Below are 18,476 nucleotides of genomic sequence, written 5' to 3'. Positions count from 1 at the left end.
GTAAAAATGTAAGTGTTGATAGAGGATTTCTGCATTAATTGCCTTCATAAAGATAAATTGTGTTTAAACTAGAATCATTTTGTCACGAGATAATTATACTTTATAGGTCGAAACCAAAGACAATATCTATGTATAGTACGTCCTTGCCTAAAACAGAGCAGGTGTAGGATATACATGAGTGATATATGATTCCTGTAAGATTCACTCGAATTTCATGACTTGTGTCTCATTACAGTGAGATTTACAGAGACGCCAAGGGTAGCCGGCTTATTTGGAGTAGATATGCTATGTGTGCAGTGAACTGTGTCCAACATTCCGGTTACATGCTGATTACATGTCGACCCTCCCCATCAGTGAGGGTCATGGATAAACACCACGCTGCCACTACCCTACCCGACCTCCATCCACTTCATTCATTCAGCGCGCGGCGCCAGGGAACAGGTGGAGGTGAAGGTGGCCTCACTCGTTCTTGAGGGTCAATAGGTCACGGCTCTCGTACAAGTGTCTTGAGTCTCGTCTGCTTGAGGGAAAAGAGGAGTCGTTGAGCACTTGTGTCTGCCTGCGCCTCGTCTCCACGTGCTCGAGTGTTGGGTGCACGCTCACAAACATATCTGCTCAGGTAAGGACTAACAAACAACTTTTTCTTAGAGAAGTAGTCTACCTATAGCAGGCACTTAGCTTCTGTTCAGCGAAGATAGTTTGTGGGTTGTGTAACTATGAAGGTAGGGTCACTACCTGTGAAGTTAGGGTCACTACCTCCGAGGTCTGTAACTACTTCTAGAGCGGTTCACTGTGCCGAAGATCGCGGAATCGGCGGAACCGCAGGACACCTGGAGTCATTCAACCGTGGACGCGACCTCGTGCAGTCAACTGTGTGAAGACCATGCGATTCCTCCTTCACTAAACGTCTGGCTGTAGCCATAAGTTGACAAAGCCCACGGTCTGACGAGTAACTTTTCTATTTATGTATAAATTATGAATTAGATACAGTCCAGACTTCGGATTAACAACTCGAGGCTTCATCTACCTGATGGCCCGCTGAACTGAATGAATGGTGATCAAATCCAGTGGAAGCTGCATGGCTGAGTGAAAGGTTGTGTCGTGGAGGAAGAGCACAGTTTAACTTATTCAGACATTTCCCATCAACATCCTAAAGACATTTGTAAGTCAGGGTTCGTTGGGAGTTTACCATCATTTTTCAGGAGGGAACCAGTGGCACACACACTCAAGCAATATATAATTATGTCTTGTAAAACATAACACAGTTTCTGAATGTTTTGGATGTACCCCTCAAACAGGTATGTGCATAATCTAATCAGGACAATATGAACAAAGAGCAGCTGCTGGTATTGTCGGTTAGACGACCGAGATAACAGTTGTTGGATAGTTAGATTGCTCCTTGGACGGACCTCGTTGGTACATTAGTATTTAGTATACTACAGGCATAGTAAACAAGACATCCAGTCGAGTGCACTGTTGTTGTTTATTGTCAGGTCTCGACCAGACAAAGCATTAGCAAGGCTCTACATTTCTGTATACAAAAGAATAATCAGACATAATATTTCGGTATTACACTCATGGTGTAACTGCCATAACTTTAGCCGCAAGATAAGGTTTTATCTCAGAAGGAAAATATACGGAGCCACCAGACAAAATTCAAAGGCTATATATAAACATTCCTTGAACAGAAACAAATGTTAACATAAAATAATACAGCACAAAGGTCATTGGACAGCCGTCATCATCGTTTGTGTCGTGTGCTGCTTTTGTTGTTGTTGCTGTTGATGATGATGGTGATACCGACAAACTTAAATATACCTGAATTAAAATTATATTAAATACATATTTTAAAGAAGACGAATATGTTGTACGATAAGACAGGTAAACATAAAATAATATTCATATTAAATATAAAACAATACCGTTTGCTTAACTGACTTCTTAACCAACAGGCAGCAGAGAGTTTTCGTTAATGGTACTCTCTCCGACATTACTGTTACCTGTACAGGCTCCCCTCAAGGCTGCTGCTTGTCCCCACTATTGTTCATACTATATACTAATAGCTGTAGAACTACTGTTGATAGAAGCTTTCTTATAAAATTTGCTGATGACACTGCCTTGTTGTCTCTCTTGTATGAGCATGAACACGTTCACAGTGGCGCTCTTCCTGCTTTTGTACGCTGGTGTGATGAACATTTTCTTGACTTGAATGTCTCAAAGACAAAGGAAATGATCTTTGACTTTAGGCTGAACAGACCTGTTGTGGTTAATAGCACCATCCATGGTGATGCCATCGAGATAGTCAACACTTATAAATATTTAGGTACTATCTTTGATGATAAACTTAAATGGGATGTGAACACTGACATGATCCTCAGGCGGAGCCAGCAACGCTTATACCTGCTACGGAAGCTTTGGTCTTTCTCTGTCAGCCCAGTCATCCTCACTCGGTTCTATCAGTCCTTCATTGAGAGTCTCATCACCTTTTCTTTCACATCTTGGTTTCACAACCTCTCTGTAGGGAACAGGAGCAGCCTTGTCTCCCTTGTTAAGATCTGTTCCAAAATCACCGGAACCAAGCAGAGGGATTTAGCCATCTTCAATAAACAGCAAATCCTTAGGACGGCATCTCGTATCCTAACTATTCCTAGTCATGTGTTGGCGAGTGAGTTCTCACTTATGCGGTCTGGTCGCAGATACGCTGTACCGGTAAGTCGAACGAACCGTTACCGTAACTCGTTCATTCCACGTGCAATTCACTTCTTAAATTCCACTAGCTGTGATGATGTGTCAGCCTGAGGTGACCCTGTGAGGGGTACCCACTGAACCTCCTGTTGCTGTGTTACTATATGAGTGGGTGTGTGTGTCTGTCGCCAGAATCTATTCCCTTTAATCTCTTACATAATCTTCCCTCTAGTGTGCTGGCGTTGCATCATACCTATAATTGCCCTTGCGGATTAATAAAGTTGTATTGTATTGTATTGATCTACCTGTCTCCCAGGAAAAGGATTCGAAAGGAGGCCCATAATATACATATAAAGTTTTGAGTGCTATACACTCTATTTCTCGTTTTAAACCGAACCCATACAGAATTAAAAATCGACCGCACCAGCTGCTTAACTAGAATTATTTCTCATGCCTGCCTCAGTCTGGCAGAAGCTCTGGACAACAAGGTAAGTGTGACAGGTGTGGTGGTAAATGAAGTCTCACCTGCTGCGAGCTTTGTGCAGTGTATGTTTGTATTCTGTGTGTGCGTGAGAGAGAGAGAGACAGGTGATTTAAACGGTTACGGCGATGTCAGATGAAAGATAATACGATGACAACGTTAATTAAATGTTAAAGGAGAAGTAGGTGTTACTAGATCACGAGTGTCTGCCGGAGCAGAGTTACAACATTGTTGTCAGTCCTTGTCTGCTTACCGAGTTTTCTTGTCATGCATCAGACGATCAACGGACGAAAAGACATCGCATTAGCTATAGCTAATCTTTTAGTGTTAAACAAGCTAACTATCTTAACACGAGGCACTACCAAGGAAGCAGTCACTTTTACAGAAACAGTTTTTAAGACACTTCAGTGAAGGACTGACAAAAAAAAAAAATATTCGTAAAATGAAACTGTGAATCTTGGCGATGACAAGAATGGTGAGTGGTGTGGTTTTCATTTGCCTGAAAACTGAGGTGTCGAGCTGTCATTGTAGTTGCCCTCAAAGCAAAGACCACGGACTGAAATCATAGCAGTCTGATGTAAAGACTTTATAAGCGGAAGTCAGAGCTACGCAGGGTTAAAACAGGGTGAGCTACATCCGCAAGTGCTCGAAACTGTTTTCAACGAACGCTTAATCAAAATTATTTCACAAAGCTCATAGTGTGACGTAATGTTATATTCCTAAGTTACTGAAAACAAAATGGAGCAATTATTAAAAATAGAACCTCGGTTAGTCCAAAGGACCCAACTTGGAGGACAGGAAATCGTTTGAGAGGGAAGAGGGCGTGTCACGAAATGAAAAGGAATATGGCTACAGTGAGTGTTTTACACGTCTGCTCTATTCACGATTCACGATTAAACTGACCGACAGAAAGTGGAATTGTAAGCCTCTGGCGGTACCGACCGTAAGAACAACAAAAAGCCGGGGAGTATAACCGTCACTTCATCACCTAGAATCAACAGGCCGTGGACCGACGGCTGGTTACGTCAGAGCAGTCATGGCTCCAGGCGTATGTTCGCTAATTAAAAGACCATTCACGTCACAACGGTCACATAACGTACGGCCAGACCAGCCGCGGGGCGCTAGTGTCGTAACAGACGAACCTTCGAGGGACAGTACAGCCCTTGATTACGATTGAGAGAAGGGCAATATTGTCACAGCGCGAGAGAGTGAAAGGACAATTAGGCAACTGGATTACGTGGCGTATTACGTGATCACGGATTACGTGACGTATTGCTAGAAGGCTGGGAATTGCGTCATACACTAGCTGTACTAAAAGTGTAATAAGCAAATTAGTGTAAGTGCCTGGGGTAAATGTCGGGGTGAGTGGTAGAGGTATCAGAGTGTGATCTGCCGAGGCGACGGAAATCACAACCTCTGACCATCTCCACGTGCTCAACCCCAGCGTTTACGAAGGTTATGGGGCTGCTAAACCCATTGTATTTTAATAGAGACTAAACAGTCAATATGTAAAAATATACTATAAATAATCTGAGTGCTGTCCAGTCTCGTGACAGACTCACGGTGAACTCTTGCTCGGAACAGATCAAAGACGCCGTGGTTGCGGGGCAACGCCGTTATCCGTTTTGAGTGAAGGGCTAGATTAAAAAAAAAAATTTACAATCGTCGCTCGTTCTTTCCTCTTCCTCTCCTCCTCCCCACTGTCTGTGTCTCCAGAGATGTATGACTTGTCCAAGTTTATAATCCGGCTGATTTGTGAGAGAGAAGTTCCCTTTTTTTCGATAAACCCGGGAGAGATAAAATATACTATACATGTATCAGGATACAGAGTGTGACATAAGGCAAGTGTTGGCCTTATTCCCAAAATGAACAATCCGTAAAAGGTTTAGTTCCGGTCAAGAGATTCAAATATACTTGGGCGGGAGCCGACATGAAGCTGTCTCTTGTGTGTTTTCTAACTGGACAGTTTAATGAGTGCCACCTCTAATACCCACAAACCAATAACACAACATGGTGTCAGAAGTGAGCAGCAAAGTGCTAGCTGTGTGATTTCTCCAGAAACTTTCAGGTGGGCACGTTTTCTCATTTTGAAATATTTGCGTCGTACGTTCGCAAAGTGACATTTCTCGCAAGATGGCGGAGACACATCAGAGACAACACTTCACTGCAAACGTTCCGGTTCCCTCGAAGCTGGATTTGTCTTCTAACATTGAAATAAATTGGAAAAAATTTATTCGTCAGTGGCAGAACTATGAGGTAGCTACGCGCCTTGATAAAGAAGATTCAGCTTATCGTTGTGCAGTTCTATTAGCTTGCATTGGTGAGGACGCACAAGAAATCTATGAAGGATTATCCTTTGCAGAAGGGGAGAACGACAAAGATATTCAGACTGTCATCGACAAGTTCAACGACTTTTGTTTGGTAGCACACATGAGGTGTATGAGAGCTACAAGTTTCATAGCCGAAACCAAACAAGGATGAGTCAGTTGATACTTACGTCGCAGTTTTACGCAAGTTAGCAAAATCATGTGATTTCAAGGATGTTGACCGCATGATTCGTGACAGACTTGTGATCGGTGTTCAAGATGACACTATGCGTGAAAAATTGTTGCAGAAGAAAACACTCAAGCTTCCAGAAGCAATAGAAATTTGCAGAGCTCATGAGACGTCCAAGACTCAAGCACACTCGATGTTGGCAAGCAACAGCGAGAGTACAGTTGAGAAAACCATCAACAGATTCAGAAAGGTCAACGAAAAGTTCGTTGCGGTACGAAGCCAGGCCTTCGGGGAAAACCAGAGACTAAGCCATGTTCTCGATGCGGAAAAGGTTCCCACAACAGAGATGGTTGTCCTGCAAAGAACGCTAAATGCAGAAAATGTTCCAAGATTGGTCACTACGCTGCAGTCTGTCGCTCTTCAGGTTCTTCTAAGATTCACACAGTGGAAGAGGAAGAAGAAGACGAAGAAGCTTACATGGGTATGATTGTGGGCAGTGTAACAACAGATCCTTGGAAAGTGAGTCTCCTGATGGAAGACACAGAGAATGTATTTAAGCTTGACACCGGAGCTGATGTTACCGTCGTACCTCAGACCGCAGTTCCAGCAGCCAAGCGACCATTGCAGAAAGTGCGCAAGAAACTGTATGGTCCAGGTCGTGTTGAGATAGCCGTGGAAGGCATGTTCAAGGCAAAACTGACATACAAGAATGTCTGTACACTGCAAGATGTGTATGTCGTAAAAACACTTGAAGAACCATTGCTAGGTCGACCAGCCATTACAGCGTTGAAGTTGATTGAGAGAATCAACACAGTTATAGAGGACCACGAAAACAGTACAAGAAGAATTCCCAAAACTCTTCAGAGGACTAGGAAGTCTACAAGATCCTTACAGATTCGTCTGAAAGAACAAGCTGTTCCATATGCAGTAGCAGCTCCAAGACGCTTACCTTTGCCCTTGAACAGAAAGTCAAGGCAGAATTGGATCAACTTGAAGAACAGGGAGTGATTCGCACAGTCACTAAGCCCAGTGATTGGTGCGCCCCAATAGTAGTGGTGCCCAAGAGCGACGAGAGAGTCAGAATCTGCGTCGATCTGAGCAAACTAAATGAAGCAGTTCGCAGAGAGAACTACCCGTTACCGTCAACAGATGAACTGTTAGCCCAGCTGTCAGGAGCAAAAATGTTCACAAAGCTTGATTGCAAAAGGGTTTCCATCAACTTCCACTGGATGAAGGAAGTCAGAGTTAACAACCTTCATCACACCTTTTTGGAAGGTACTGTTATACACGCTTACCCTTCGGGATAAGTTCAGGGCCAGAAGTATTTCAACGACGAATGTCTCAACTTCTTGCGAACCATGAAAATGTGATTTGTGACATTGACGATCTGCTCATTTTCGGTAGAACAAGCAAGAACATGATCGTCACTTGAAGAAAGTGATGTCGACGCTTCAAGAAGCGGGCATTACCCTGAACGACGAGAAGTGCCAGTTTGCCAAAGAGAAGATATCCTTTCTCGGGCACATCATCTCGAAAGATGGGATCGCCATCGACCCAGAGAACTGTCTGCTGTGAAGAATTTTTCCCAAGCCAGAGAACATTTCTGATCTCAGAAGATTGTTAGGAATGGTTAACCACGTTGCGAAGTTTGCAGGCCCTAACCTCGCAAACGACAGCAAACCGCTACGTGACCTGCTCAAGAAAAACATAGAGTGGTGTTGGGACACTGCTCAAGAAACATCGTTTGAGAAGATTAAGAAACAGCTGACTGAAGCTCCAGTGTTGGCACACTATGGTACTGACAAACGACCGTCGTCTCAACAGATGCTTCATCTTTCGGTCTCGGTGCAGTATTACTTCAGAAACAGTCAGATGGTCACCTCAAGCCAGTTTTCTACGCATCAAGAAGTATGACGGAAACTGAGCGCAGGTACGCACAAGTTGAGCGTGAAGCACTCGCAGTGACTTGGGCGTGTGAAAAGTTCTGTGACTACATCACAGGACTTCGTGATCTGACAATCGAAACTGACCACAAGCCATTATTGGCTCTACTGAAACAAAGAACCTTGAAGATCTACCTCCGAGAATTCAGAGATTCCGGATGCGCCTGATGAGGTTCAAGTACAACATTGTCTACACAAAAGGCAAGAATCTCGTGACTGCTGACACACTCTCACGAGCCCAGCAAGAAACTCTCGACAGATGAGAGAAGTGAAGAAGAAGAGATCTTCATCAAGCAAGTGATTCAGAGCTTGCCAGCCAGTGAAAAACGCATCGAAGAAATCAAGAACGAGACTGCAAGAGATACTGTTTGTAAGACAGTGCTGTATTATCTCCACAATGGATGGCCACGTTCTAGTCCAGAACATGAAGAACTGAAAGCATTTTGGACAGTACGTTCAGAAGTCACAGAACATGATGGGACTTCTTCTCTACAGATCAAGACTGATCATCCCTGAAGTACTGAGAACAGACATTCTCCACAGACTTCACATTGGACATCAAGGCATCGTAAAATGTCGTGCCTTGGCCAGAGAGAGCGTTTGGTGGCCAAAGCTTTCTCAGCAGATAGAGTCCATGGTACAGAGGTGCACAATTTGCATCAAGGAGAGGCCAATTCCCCCTGAGCCACTCATTCCCTCTGTCACACCAGCATTCCCTTGGCAGAAAGTTGGCATGGACATCTTTGAACTGAAAAAAGAACAGTACTTACTGGTGGTGGACTATTATTCACGTTATATTGAGTTGGCACACTTGAAGAATACTTCGGCGGAAACAGTCATCAACCATGTTAAGAGCATTTTTTCCCGCCATGGAATTCCACAAATTGTCATCTCAGACAACGGCCCGCAGTTCTCCAGCAAGCAGTTCCAAACGTTCGCTCAACAGTACGAGTTCACTCACACAACAAGCAGCCGTACTATCCACAAGCGAATGGCGAAGCCGACGCGCCGTTCAAACTGTGAAATCAATCCTGAAGAAGGCAGATGATCCTTATTTAGCGATTCTCACATATCGCGCTACGCCACTTCAGCAAGGTCTCAGTCCAGCAGAACTGTTGTTCGGGAGAAGACTACGCACCATGGTCCCACAATACCATCTCAGTTTTCCGAGAAAAAGGAAAAAGAAAGGAAGGACTTTCAGAAGAAAGACGAGATGCAGAAGTTGAAACATAAACAGAACTTCGACAGAGCACACCGTGCCAGACCAGCCGCTGAGTTGGAACCAGGTCAGCCAGTTTGGGTGAAGCCAACCCAGACACCAGGGACATCATCAAGTCTCTGCCCAACAGATCATATGAGGTAGAGACTCCCTACGGTCGCCAACGACGCAACCGCCGTCTCTTGATTCCCAGAGTTCAATCCCGAGAATCCCAGACCTATCCCAAAGAATCTGTCGTCCCTTATTCCAACAAACCCAAAGTCTGAAGAGGATCCCGACCCCTTGTCTGGTACACACTCAGACGATCCAGACATTCCTGTTGCCAATCCAGAGCCATGTCCAGGAGCCGCAGCCAGGAAGGTGCCAGCGTCCAAAGTCATCGCTCCTCCAGACCAGCCTGTCAAGACTACCAAGAGTGGTCGCACCATCAAGATCCCACAGAGACTTGACTTGTAAATGATTGACTCGAATCAAACGCACATAGACTTGAATAGGAAATTCAAGAATATTAAAATTAATGTTAATTAAGTTATATTGAAACAATGTCCATTTTAAAGAAAGGGAGATGTGACATAAGGCAAGTGTTGGCCTTATTCCCAAAATGAACAATCCGTAAAAGGTTTAGTTCCGGTCAAGAGATTCAAATATACTTGGGCGGGAGCCGACATGAAGCTGTCTCTTGTGTGTTTTCTAACTGGACAGTTTAATGAGTGCCACCTCTAATACCCACAAACCAATAACACAACACAGAGGTCCCCCTGTCTATTGTTCAGCAGCGGAGGGAGAGACTCGGACACCGGACTGGCGAGGAAATCAGGAAATAAGGTTTCGACTCATGGAGAGGGAAAACCAAGGCATAACTCACATCACAAGTTCACAACATGATTTAACTGATCGTTCTTTCCTTGTCGGGGATTCCCTTAATCTCTTATCATCGCTGCGTGTGCGGAAACCGAAAGTTTCATTTTTGAACTCCTGTGATGCTCGTGTGTATGTGTGAACACGAGGATGCACGTCCTCACTGCGCGTGCGTCTTCTTGCGTGCGCGTGCGGTGGACAGAGAGTTATAAAGTCCCACAGCGGTCTTATGTACACTTTATTTCAGACATTCTAATTGTTCTATCGTCTGATTAGTTCTGTCTGGTGTACAGTCCCCCCACTAGCACCATGAGTAAAGTGAGTTATTGTAAATGGGCAGTTCTGGCGAACTCAGACACGGAGCCCCTGTCACTGTCCAAGCCGAGACCCACATACCGAAAAATCATCACAGACATGTCAGAAGAGGAGCTGAGGTGCCCTCACGAGGGATACACTCGAAGCGACCAACTGTCTTATCATGCATATCTGAAGGTAAGATAATGATGGTTGTTTTAATAACAGTTTTGTTGTGGTAGCATTTTCATACATTTAAAAAAAAAGAGTTGTTATAGTTATTCACACACTTGACTTCATTTAGCTATTTACACAAGTCCATTAGCTATTGACAGAATTTATTTACAAGTTACATAGCTATTGATCATTTACTTAGCTATTGGAAAAAAAGAGTGCAAGGGACCTGAGAGCTGAGATATTGGGGATGGAGTGGAAGTGATGAGATGTAAGTGATGAGGATGGGGTAGAAGTGATGAGATGTTGGGGATGGGGTGGAAGTGATCGGTTGTAGTTAATGAACTGCTGGGGTCTCACAGCTGCCACAGCTGCTCCAGTGCCAAGAACTAGCCAGCTCCCGGCATGGAAAGGAAGTTCACGATGAACACCTGTTCATCATCACACATCAAGGTGAGCGACTCGGCACACCTGTGTGTCCTTCTCTCTATCACTAGCCATACAAAGACAGTCTCTACCTGTTCTTTTCTTGTACTTTCTCATCACAGTGATTGGACTGTAAGTCTGTAGTTCTTGCCCATCAATGTTATGTGGGGCATAGGCATATACATTCATAATTCCTGGAATAAATATGACAGATGGAAAATTTAAAACAGAAAGTTATGTATAAGAACATGGGTGCACTTAAACACAAGTATATATATTGATGCATTATTTTATTTCTACCATAAAAGGCAAATAAAATCAGAAAGAAACAACACTTGCTGTGTCCACCATGCTCTCACCTATTCAGAGCTTGTGGTTAACAATAACTGCCACACTTAGTGATATGTCCTGGGTTAAATCTGATTCTTATAAAGAAGTTTAGTTTTAAAAAAGGCTGACTGGGTACACTGGGCAAGGAAAGTAAAAGTAAAATCTATACACAGCAATGCCCTATATAGTATATACAATCATTAATGCTGCATATGGTACAAGCAGATGCAAGATGATGATGATGAGCGAAAGAAAATATATTTACTAAAGAAGTGATAGAATGATATGTAAAAATTACATAAATGGTAATGATCCTGGCATATTAGACTGCACATGACTGAGACAGTATGTAGTGAACTCTAGAGAAAAATATAAGGGAGATATCATCATATACATCAGCTGTAGATAAACAGGCGTTTACATACATGTGAAGGAAGAAGCTGGAAGGTTTAAGAGGGGCCCTATATGTCCTCGTTGTGAATACTTCTTGTCAAGTGCCTGGTATTTTAAAAAGGAAATAATAAAAAGGGGGAGTTCTGTTTAGAGGCTTGGGCTCAAATCATTTAACCCATGTCCTTTTGTTCTTGCTATGCAGGATCTTTATTTTCACTCCATCCTGTCTTTATTATAATAATTCATTTCATTTTTAATTGATTTCCTTATCCTCTGTCACTTGGTGACAAATGAGTGTCACAGGGCATGATTCTGTGTGTGTGTGTGTTTTTCCACATTTTGCTCTCATGTATCGATGTTATTATGCTTGTTTGTCTCTTGATATGTCGTTTCCGGGTGTGCCTGGCTTGGTTGCCATGGCTACTAACAGCATACGAGTTGTGGTTCAAGCAGATTCTCTTCGAAGTGGACTCAGTGCGCAACCTTTTCAGTCAACCGGTGAGTAACAACTAGGTGTGGAAATGTACCAGTGGCTGGACAGGGACTTTAATGTAGACTTATGTAAACTAATGAAGAAATTTTAACATCTGGTTACTCTGTACATGTTGTAGTACACTGTTGTGTGGTTTGAGTTGAAGAAATGTTTATCTGGCCTGTGAAAAAAGTTCCCTGTTAAGTGCTCGGCCTGACTTTCTTCACTCTGTCACTTGCAGTATCTGGACGAAAGTAAAATGCTGAAGATCCTCAATGAGCTCAACAGGGTTGTGATGATACTAAAGGTAAGGATATGACATACGTACTTTAACATGCACGTGCATTTAGCTATAATGATGATGGAGACATTTTTGTGAACGCAAACCTAAACATATATTTATAATACAGCCTAACCATATCCTCATCATGAGGATATTGCGAATCTGAAGAGGCGGGGTTAAAATCGTGTGATATCATGTTGATGTGATTTGGAGGAGAAAAAAGAGGTCAAACACTCAGACATCAGGATTATACAGAGATATGTTTGTTATCATGGTTCCAGCCAATGGGAAAATTTGTACCAAATGTTATTTAGATGTATCTGTGGACAATACAGTCATCACGAGTTTGGCCTCTTTCTGAGCTTGGCGATATTTGTAGACGTGTAGACGGATATAGAAGGGAGTAGTATACATACATTCAGGGAAATAGCACCTCAGTACAGGGCTTAGTCCAGTGATTTAAAGAAAAGATTGTGGCCTTACTATACCTTTAACCATTTGCAATTAAGAGAATTAAAAATCAAGTCTGGTTTAACATCGCAGTTGCTTGCCGACCAGTTCCACATCTTGGAGACCATGACGCCTTTGGACTTCATGGAGTTCAGGTAGGTAACACCAATTTTACATATCCCCACCATGCATGTATGATTTAAAAAATAAATCTTAGAATTTTTAGGTTGTTTCAGTTTTGTTTTGTTTTTGTTGTTTTTGTTGTTAACACTGCAAAACAAACCCTTTCAGTCGGCTTTGGTACCTGGATGCTGAGGTATTTTGCGAAAAAAAAACCACATTGCGCCTCCATCTCCCAAATAGAATAAAGACAGTCCCTGATAACACATTCAGCAATAGGTTTATGTGTTAAGATTATTTCTGATGATTAATCAGCTCCGTAATAGTCTTCCTTAATAAATCTGCTCATTTCCCATTTCGAAGCCACTGCTAAACTGTTCTGACTGATCTTTCTTCAATCACACTACATTAAAATATCAATGGGAAAGATTGAGTGCAATCGCATGAAGATGTTCGTTGTGTTGGTGTGAGTACACATGGGGTTTGGTATTGAAATGTGTTTATACCTTTGTATGAATAATTTTATGTTTATATATATATATGCGTGCATATTTTATTACTCATGTATTTATTAATGGGCGTTTTTATATATAAATAAACTACTGTGTATGTATATATATGTGTGTAACAGAAACTATCTATCGACTGCATCCGGCTTCCAGAGCCTGCAGTTCCGACTACTTGAGAACAAGCTTGGTGTTTCAGAGGTATTGAGCTGTTATGTGCATACACCTACATGTTGGTTTACTCCAGCAGCAGTAGTTATATGATGCCCATCAGAAATATTTCATTCTGCAGTCCTTCTCTCTCAACACACACACGCACATACACACAGTATTGTTTGACTGACACTGGCAGTACTGACTGTGAACACTGCTCACCCAGAATGCCCGAGTGATGTACAACCAGCAGCACTACCGAACGGTCTTCAACGACCCCGTGTCCATCAAGCAGTTGAAAGACTCACTGGAGCAGCTCTCCTACTGGCTCTTGTAGAGGTGAGTTGTCTTATTCTACTCTGTATACTTGAGGAAAGCCAAGTAAACATCATATATATACACACCCGTGCACCCACAAATAATCTGGCGCATACCCGCTGTGCTGCATGCACACGCACGCACGCACATATATAAGTGAATAGTTAACAAAGTTTTTCTAAGTTTCAAACAGTTTATTGTAAAAATAACAGGTTATGAATATGACCTGAATGATGTTATAAACTCAGAAATGTTGATGCTACCGGGAATTCTTGGAGTTTGCAGAGGAGGGGGGGGGGAATTGGTGTTTTACGCCGTGTCAGCAACTAAGGCTATATTACGGCAAGCAGCCAGCCCTGTAAACAGATGCCACGTGCAGAGAAAGATCAGCGTGCCCGAGACGAGAAATGAACTCAGGGCAGCCAACCTTCACTGTATTGGTGACAGGCGCTAACAGCGCTAACCGTTGCGCCACCGGACCGCTGAGTTTGCAGAGGACACCCTTGAAACAAATTATAATGGGTAGCTAATGAATGAGTTAATCTTTCAAGAACAGGCATAATTAATTAAAAATAACTAGTAAGCAGAGAACTAATTATAATACAATCATTGAAGAGGAACAGAAGAATTAGTAAACCAAAGTGACTGGAAATTATGTTGATTGAGTCTGAATTGTTTCTGTTATGGTTTGTCTGTTTGTAGAAATGGTTAGAGCGCACCCCTGGTCTGACAGAGAAATCTTTCAAGTTCTGGGACTTCTTCAAGCACAGTGTCAAGAGATGGCTGAGCGACTCCATCCTAGAGCCTGCACAGGTAGCATGAACCACCAGCAACAATCAGCCCTCCACTCTCTCCTCAAGTGGTGTGATTGTAGAATGAGGAACAGTTCTTATAGTAATAAGTGGTGTGATTGTAGAATGAGGAACAGTTCTTATAGTAATAAGTGGTGTGATTGTAGAATGAAAAACAGTTCTTATAGTAATAAGTGGTGTGATTGTAGAATGAAAAACAGTTCTTATAGTAATAAGTGGTGTGATTGTAGAATGAAAAACAGTTCTTATAGTAATAAGTGGTGTGATTGTAGGATGAGGAACAATTCTTATAGTAATAAGTGGTGTGATTGTAGAATGAAAAACAGTTCTTATAGTAATAAGTGGTGTGATTGTAGAACTAGGAATATTTCCTCCTTAAAACGACAAAGATCAACTTCATTTTAAACAACTTGAAACCGTTCATCTTGAATGTATGAAGATCAAATCCTTCTTTTTGCACAGCCAATACAGAAATACATCTTGAATGTCTGTAGAATGTTTTGTGTATAAGAATGTATATGCTGAATGCATGAAAAGTAAACAATTTTCTATGAATACAAAATAGAACAACAGATTTTTCAGTGCATGAAGGGTAAGTGTTTTTCCTTTCCAGAGAGAGACTGATGAGAAGGCGAAGAATATCATGATGGCTGAATATAAAAAGCAACAGGTGAAACCCTTCTTAATTGTCACTGTTGTCTTTATTACAGTCATTATTGTTACTTCTGTGTAGTTGTTAGGTAACTGTTGTAGAGATCTGTTGATATTATATGTCTGTTAATACTGTTTCTTTGCTGAACGGTCGTTAATAATACTCCTTTGTCTGCTAAACTATCTTTAATACTCCTAATTTGCTGAGCTGTTGCTAATATGTTTTCTTGAATATTTCAGCTAAACTGTCCTTAATACTCCTTTGTCTGCTCAACTGTCATACACACATTTTTGTTAAACTGTCCCTTATACTTCTTTGTCTGTTAATAATCTCTAATAATCCTGCTTCGTCAATACTGATGAAACAGCTTCATCTGCTCGTTCTGTTTCTCTGCTGGAGTTGTTCTCTCCCTTTTCTCTTCATCTTCTTTCATCTGTCGTTAGTATAGTCCTCTTATTACTTTCCTGCTATCGATAGTCCTGCTGATAATGTACTTACCTCCAATGCTGCTTTTATACCTGGGCGATCCTCCCGACCTCAATCACGTGCATGCGAGCGTGTGTTGGGGATGACAGTGAAAGGTTCTCTCTTAACTAAAAAACCAATCAACTGTGAACTGGTTTAATATTGATCTGTGGTCAAGCTTCTATTTCATTATTTACACGAACCTGAAGTCCATATTTGTCTTAACAACAACAACCTTTACTGCTAAAAGCTCGATTAAGCAGATGTTGGTTTAGTTGACTCGCATTTCAAAGTGCCTTGGGGTGAGGGGGGATGTTTTGTTGTGTTTGCACCTACGTAACTCAGGTGAGAGAAAAACGGGATAATTTTTTTTTTTTGGTTTGTTTACAGGAGAGCTTTGAGAGTATATTCGATGAAGAGAAATACGCCGCACAGGTAGCCAGAGGTAAATTGTTGATCTGTGCCACTGCAGCACCTGTACCGAGATCTTTATTTTTGTATGTTAATTCTGGCTAACTAAAATAATAATAATGATAAAAATCAACAAAAGCCTGTGCATATATTCGATCACTATTGAAGTTCTCTTTCAATTCTTTCCTTTTAACTCTGTGTCCGGAGGGGGAGGACCTTTATAGTTGATTTCACTTTCATGACGATTTTATTATCCATTGTTTAATCGTGTTTGATTACAAATATTCCACAACTGCAAACTTTCTATCCCAGTGAGACACTCTTCCTGTAGTGACACAATCCACTTCGGTTCTTGTTTGTCAGGTGACCGTCGGCTCAGTCATCGTGCGTTCCAGGGGGCGATGATGATCTCCCTGTACCGCGACGAGCCTCGCTTCAACCAGCCTTTCAAGCTGCTCACCCTCCTCATGGACATAGACTCGCTCATGACCAAGTGGCGATGTAGGTACCCGGGATTCTTGAGGGGGGATGAGGGGGTCAGTGAAGGATATCTCTGGACGTGGTCACGTGGTGTTCGGTCAATTAAACCTCGTCTTCAGTTTACCTGACTCCAATCTGGCAGTCGCACTCATTCCTTGCTGTCACGTGTCTGCAGATAATCACGTGATGATGGTACAACGCATGATCGGAAGTAAAGTCGGGACGGGTGGCTCATCGGGATACCAGTATCTTCGATCCACAATCAGGTAAGTGCGATTTCAAGCAGCTGATGTTAAGCTTTTGTTACACAGTGCGACTAGGTCTAACTAGCAAAATGCAGAATACAACAAAAGCTTCATTGAATCTCGATAGAAAAACTTTTCCAAATCACCTCCCCTCACCAACTCAGAGACTGAAAAGAGTGTTTTTAAAAAGTCAAATCATAATATTGTTAAATAATTGTTTTCCTTTAATTGGCTTTTTGAGAGTACTTCATAAAGCCGGTCACACTGCGATCAGTCAGTTTTAAACCTTGTTAATCTGTGATATCCACTATCATACGGATAGGTTTGACGATTTTTTTCTATTGCGGAAGAAAAAGATTGATAAATAAATGCTAACTTCTAAAGTTCGATTTAACATTCCTTGAGGTATAGTTTATAAACAATTAAACATAAATATTTTTCATAAGATGAAATCAACATATTCTTGACTTATTTGCATACCTGTGACTCACAGTGATTGTTTTTAACATATCGCTGCTATTGTACATTTTTACCTGACTCTACAGCGACCGCTACAAGGTGTTTGTCGACCTCTTCAACCTGTCCACCTACCTCATTCCACGTGCCTACATCCCGCCCCTGACGGAGCGACTGAAGCGCCGCCTGTCCATCCTTTGCGCAGAAGCTCTTGCAGACCATGATGACACTGAGAACGATGGCATCACTTCCGGGAGGAATCGCACCCGCGGTGTAGATGAAAACGAAGTCAATGGCGTCACATCCGGGTCAAAGATGGCTGTGGTTCAAGATGACAGCAGCGATGACGACAAAGAGAATGACTTGCACCGAGGCAGCAGAGTGAAGTTCACACTGTAGCTGTAATGGCAGCAATGATGGCAACAGATGATCATAGTCCAGTATTTTTATAAACACTTGTTTAACTGTTGTTGTGCCTTGCAAGGCGAGCGATCTTTTATTTTGTATCGTTGCTGGTTGCTGAGGGCAATCAGTGTTACAATCAGTTGTACAGCCGGCCATTGTGTATGACCTTTGACATTTGTTGACAAGAGTTTCGTGTCAGCAAGGACCGTTGAAGGCTCTCCCCGAGGCATTGCCCTTCGTGTTCATCTTAAATATCTCAAACGTTTAGTTCTTATTGAAAAATATGAAAGAAAACTTTTGTTTTCATTTATCAGAGGATGGTTTTCCTGATGTGAAGAATGCTGCTCGATAAATATTTTATTTCCCTTTTCGGGACTAAGCCACCTCCTCATAGCTTGACATTGGCAAAAAGTTATGAGAGAAACTGCGACACGTTGTCTCCAGAATATCTTTTGATTTGATACTTCACTAGTATTTTTTTCAAGTGTCTGTCTTTATTGGTGCCATGACATGTCGTGTCGTATGCAGACGACTCTAGAGCCTGATTCTCTGCCATCTTCGGAGACCGGTTATAGGTTGTAATTAAAAAAAAAGACTTGCTGCAATGCAAACATGATTCCATTTTGATGTTTGTGAACATCTAACATTTTGGCTCGCCTTTACAGCATTTGCAGATCACGAATGTTGATAAACCTACCTCGTAAAATTCAGTAAAGAAAATATTCTCTTTCATAACTTGAAGCTATGGGAATGGAGTGATCTGGAATACTGTCTACAGCGATTGTTTGTTTTTTCCCCCCTTTTTTTTCTTTCTGTCGTTTTCTCCCTTCCTTTTTTCTGTGTTTGTTTTTCATTACACAAAACTGTAGTTGTAGTATGCTCACATACCTATAAACAAAAAACAAATGGACGATAATCTATCAAATAGTTTTCATCCACATTTTGACTT

At 42.0% G+C, this 18,476-nt stretch overlaps 1 protein-coding gene across 1 annotated transcript; it reads left to right on the top strand.

The window, feature by feature from the left end:
• The first annotated feature begins 3,156 nt into the window (after positions 1-3,156).
• Positions 3,157-18,138, top strand: LOC112560509 (tryptophan 2,3-dioxygenase-like). Its single transcript, XM_025232412.1, is given in 15 exon segments — positions 3,157-3,173; positions 10,023-10,174; positions 10,513-10,603; positions 11,730-11,797; positions 12,013-12,078; positions 12,598-12,659; positions 13,256-13,331; positions 13,510-13,594; positions 13,597-13,622; positions 14,304-14,414; positions 15,027-15,083; positions 15,921-15,975; positions 16,305-16,442; positions 16,597-16,687; positions 17,212-18,138. Coding segments are annotated over 14 exon segments (1,314 nt in total). The 5' UTR covers positions 3,157-3,173; positions 10,023-10,096; the 3' UTR covers positions 17,522-18,138.
• The last annotated feature ends 338 nt before the right edge of the window (positions 18,139-18,476 follow it).

Source organism: Pomacea canaliculata, linkage group LG3 (genome assembly GCF_003073045.1).
Source record: "Pomacea canaliculata isolate SZHN2017 linkage group LG3, ASM307304v1, whole genome shotgun sequence".
Classification (NCBI taxonomy): Eukaryota; Metazoa; Mollusca; class Gastropoda; order Architaenioglossa; family Ampullariidae; genus Pomacea; species Pomacea canaliculata.
The sequence above is the reverse complement of the archived record's forward strand: the minus strand, read 5'-3'. Positions and strand labels throughout refer to the sequence as shown.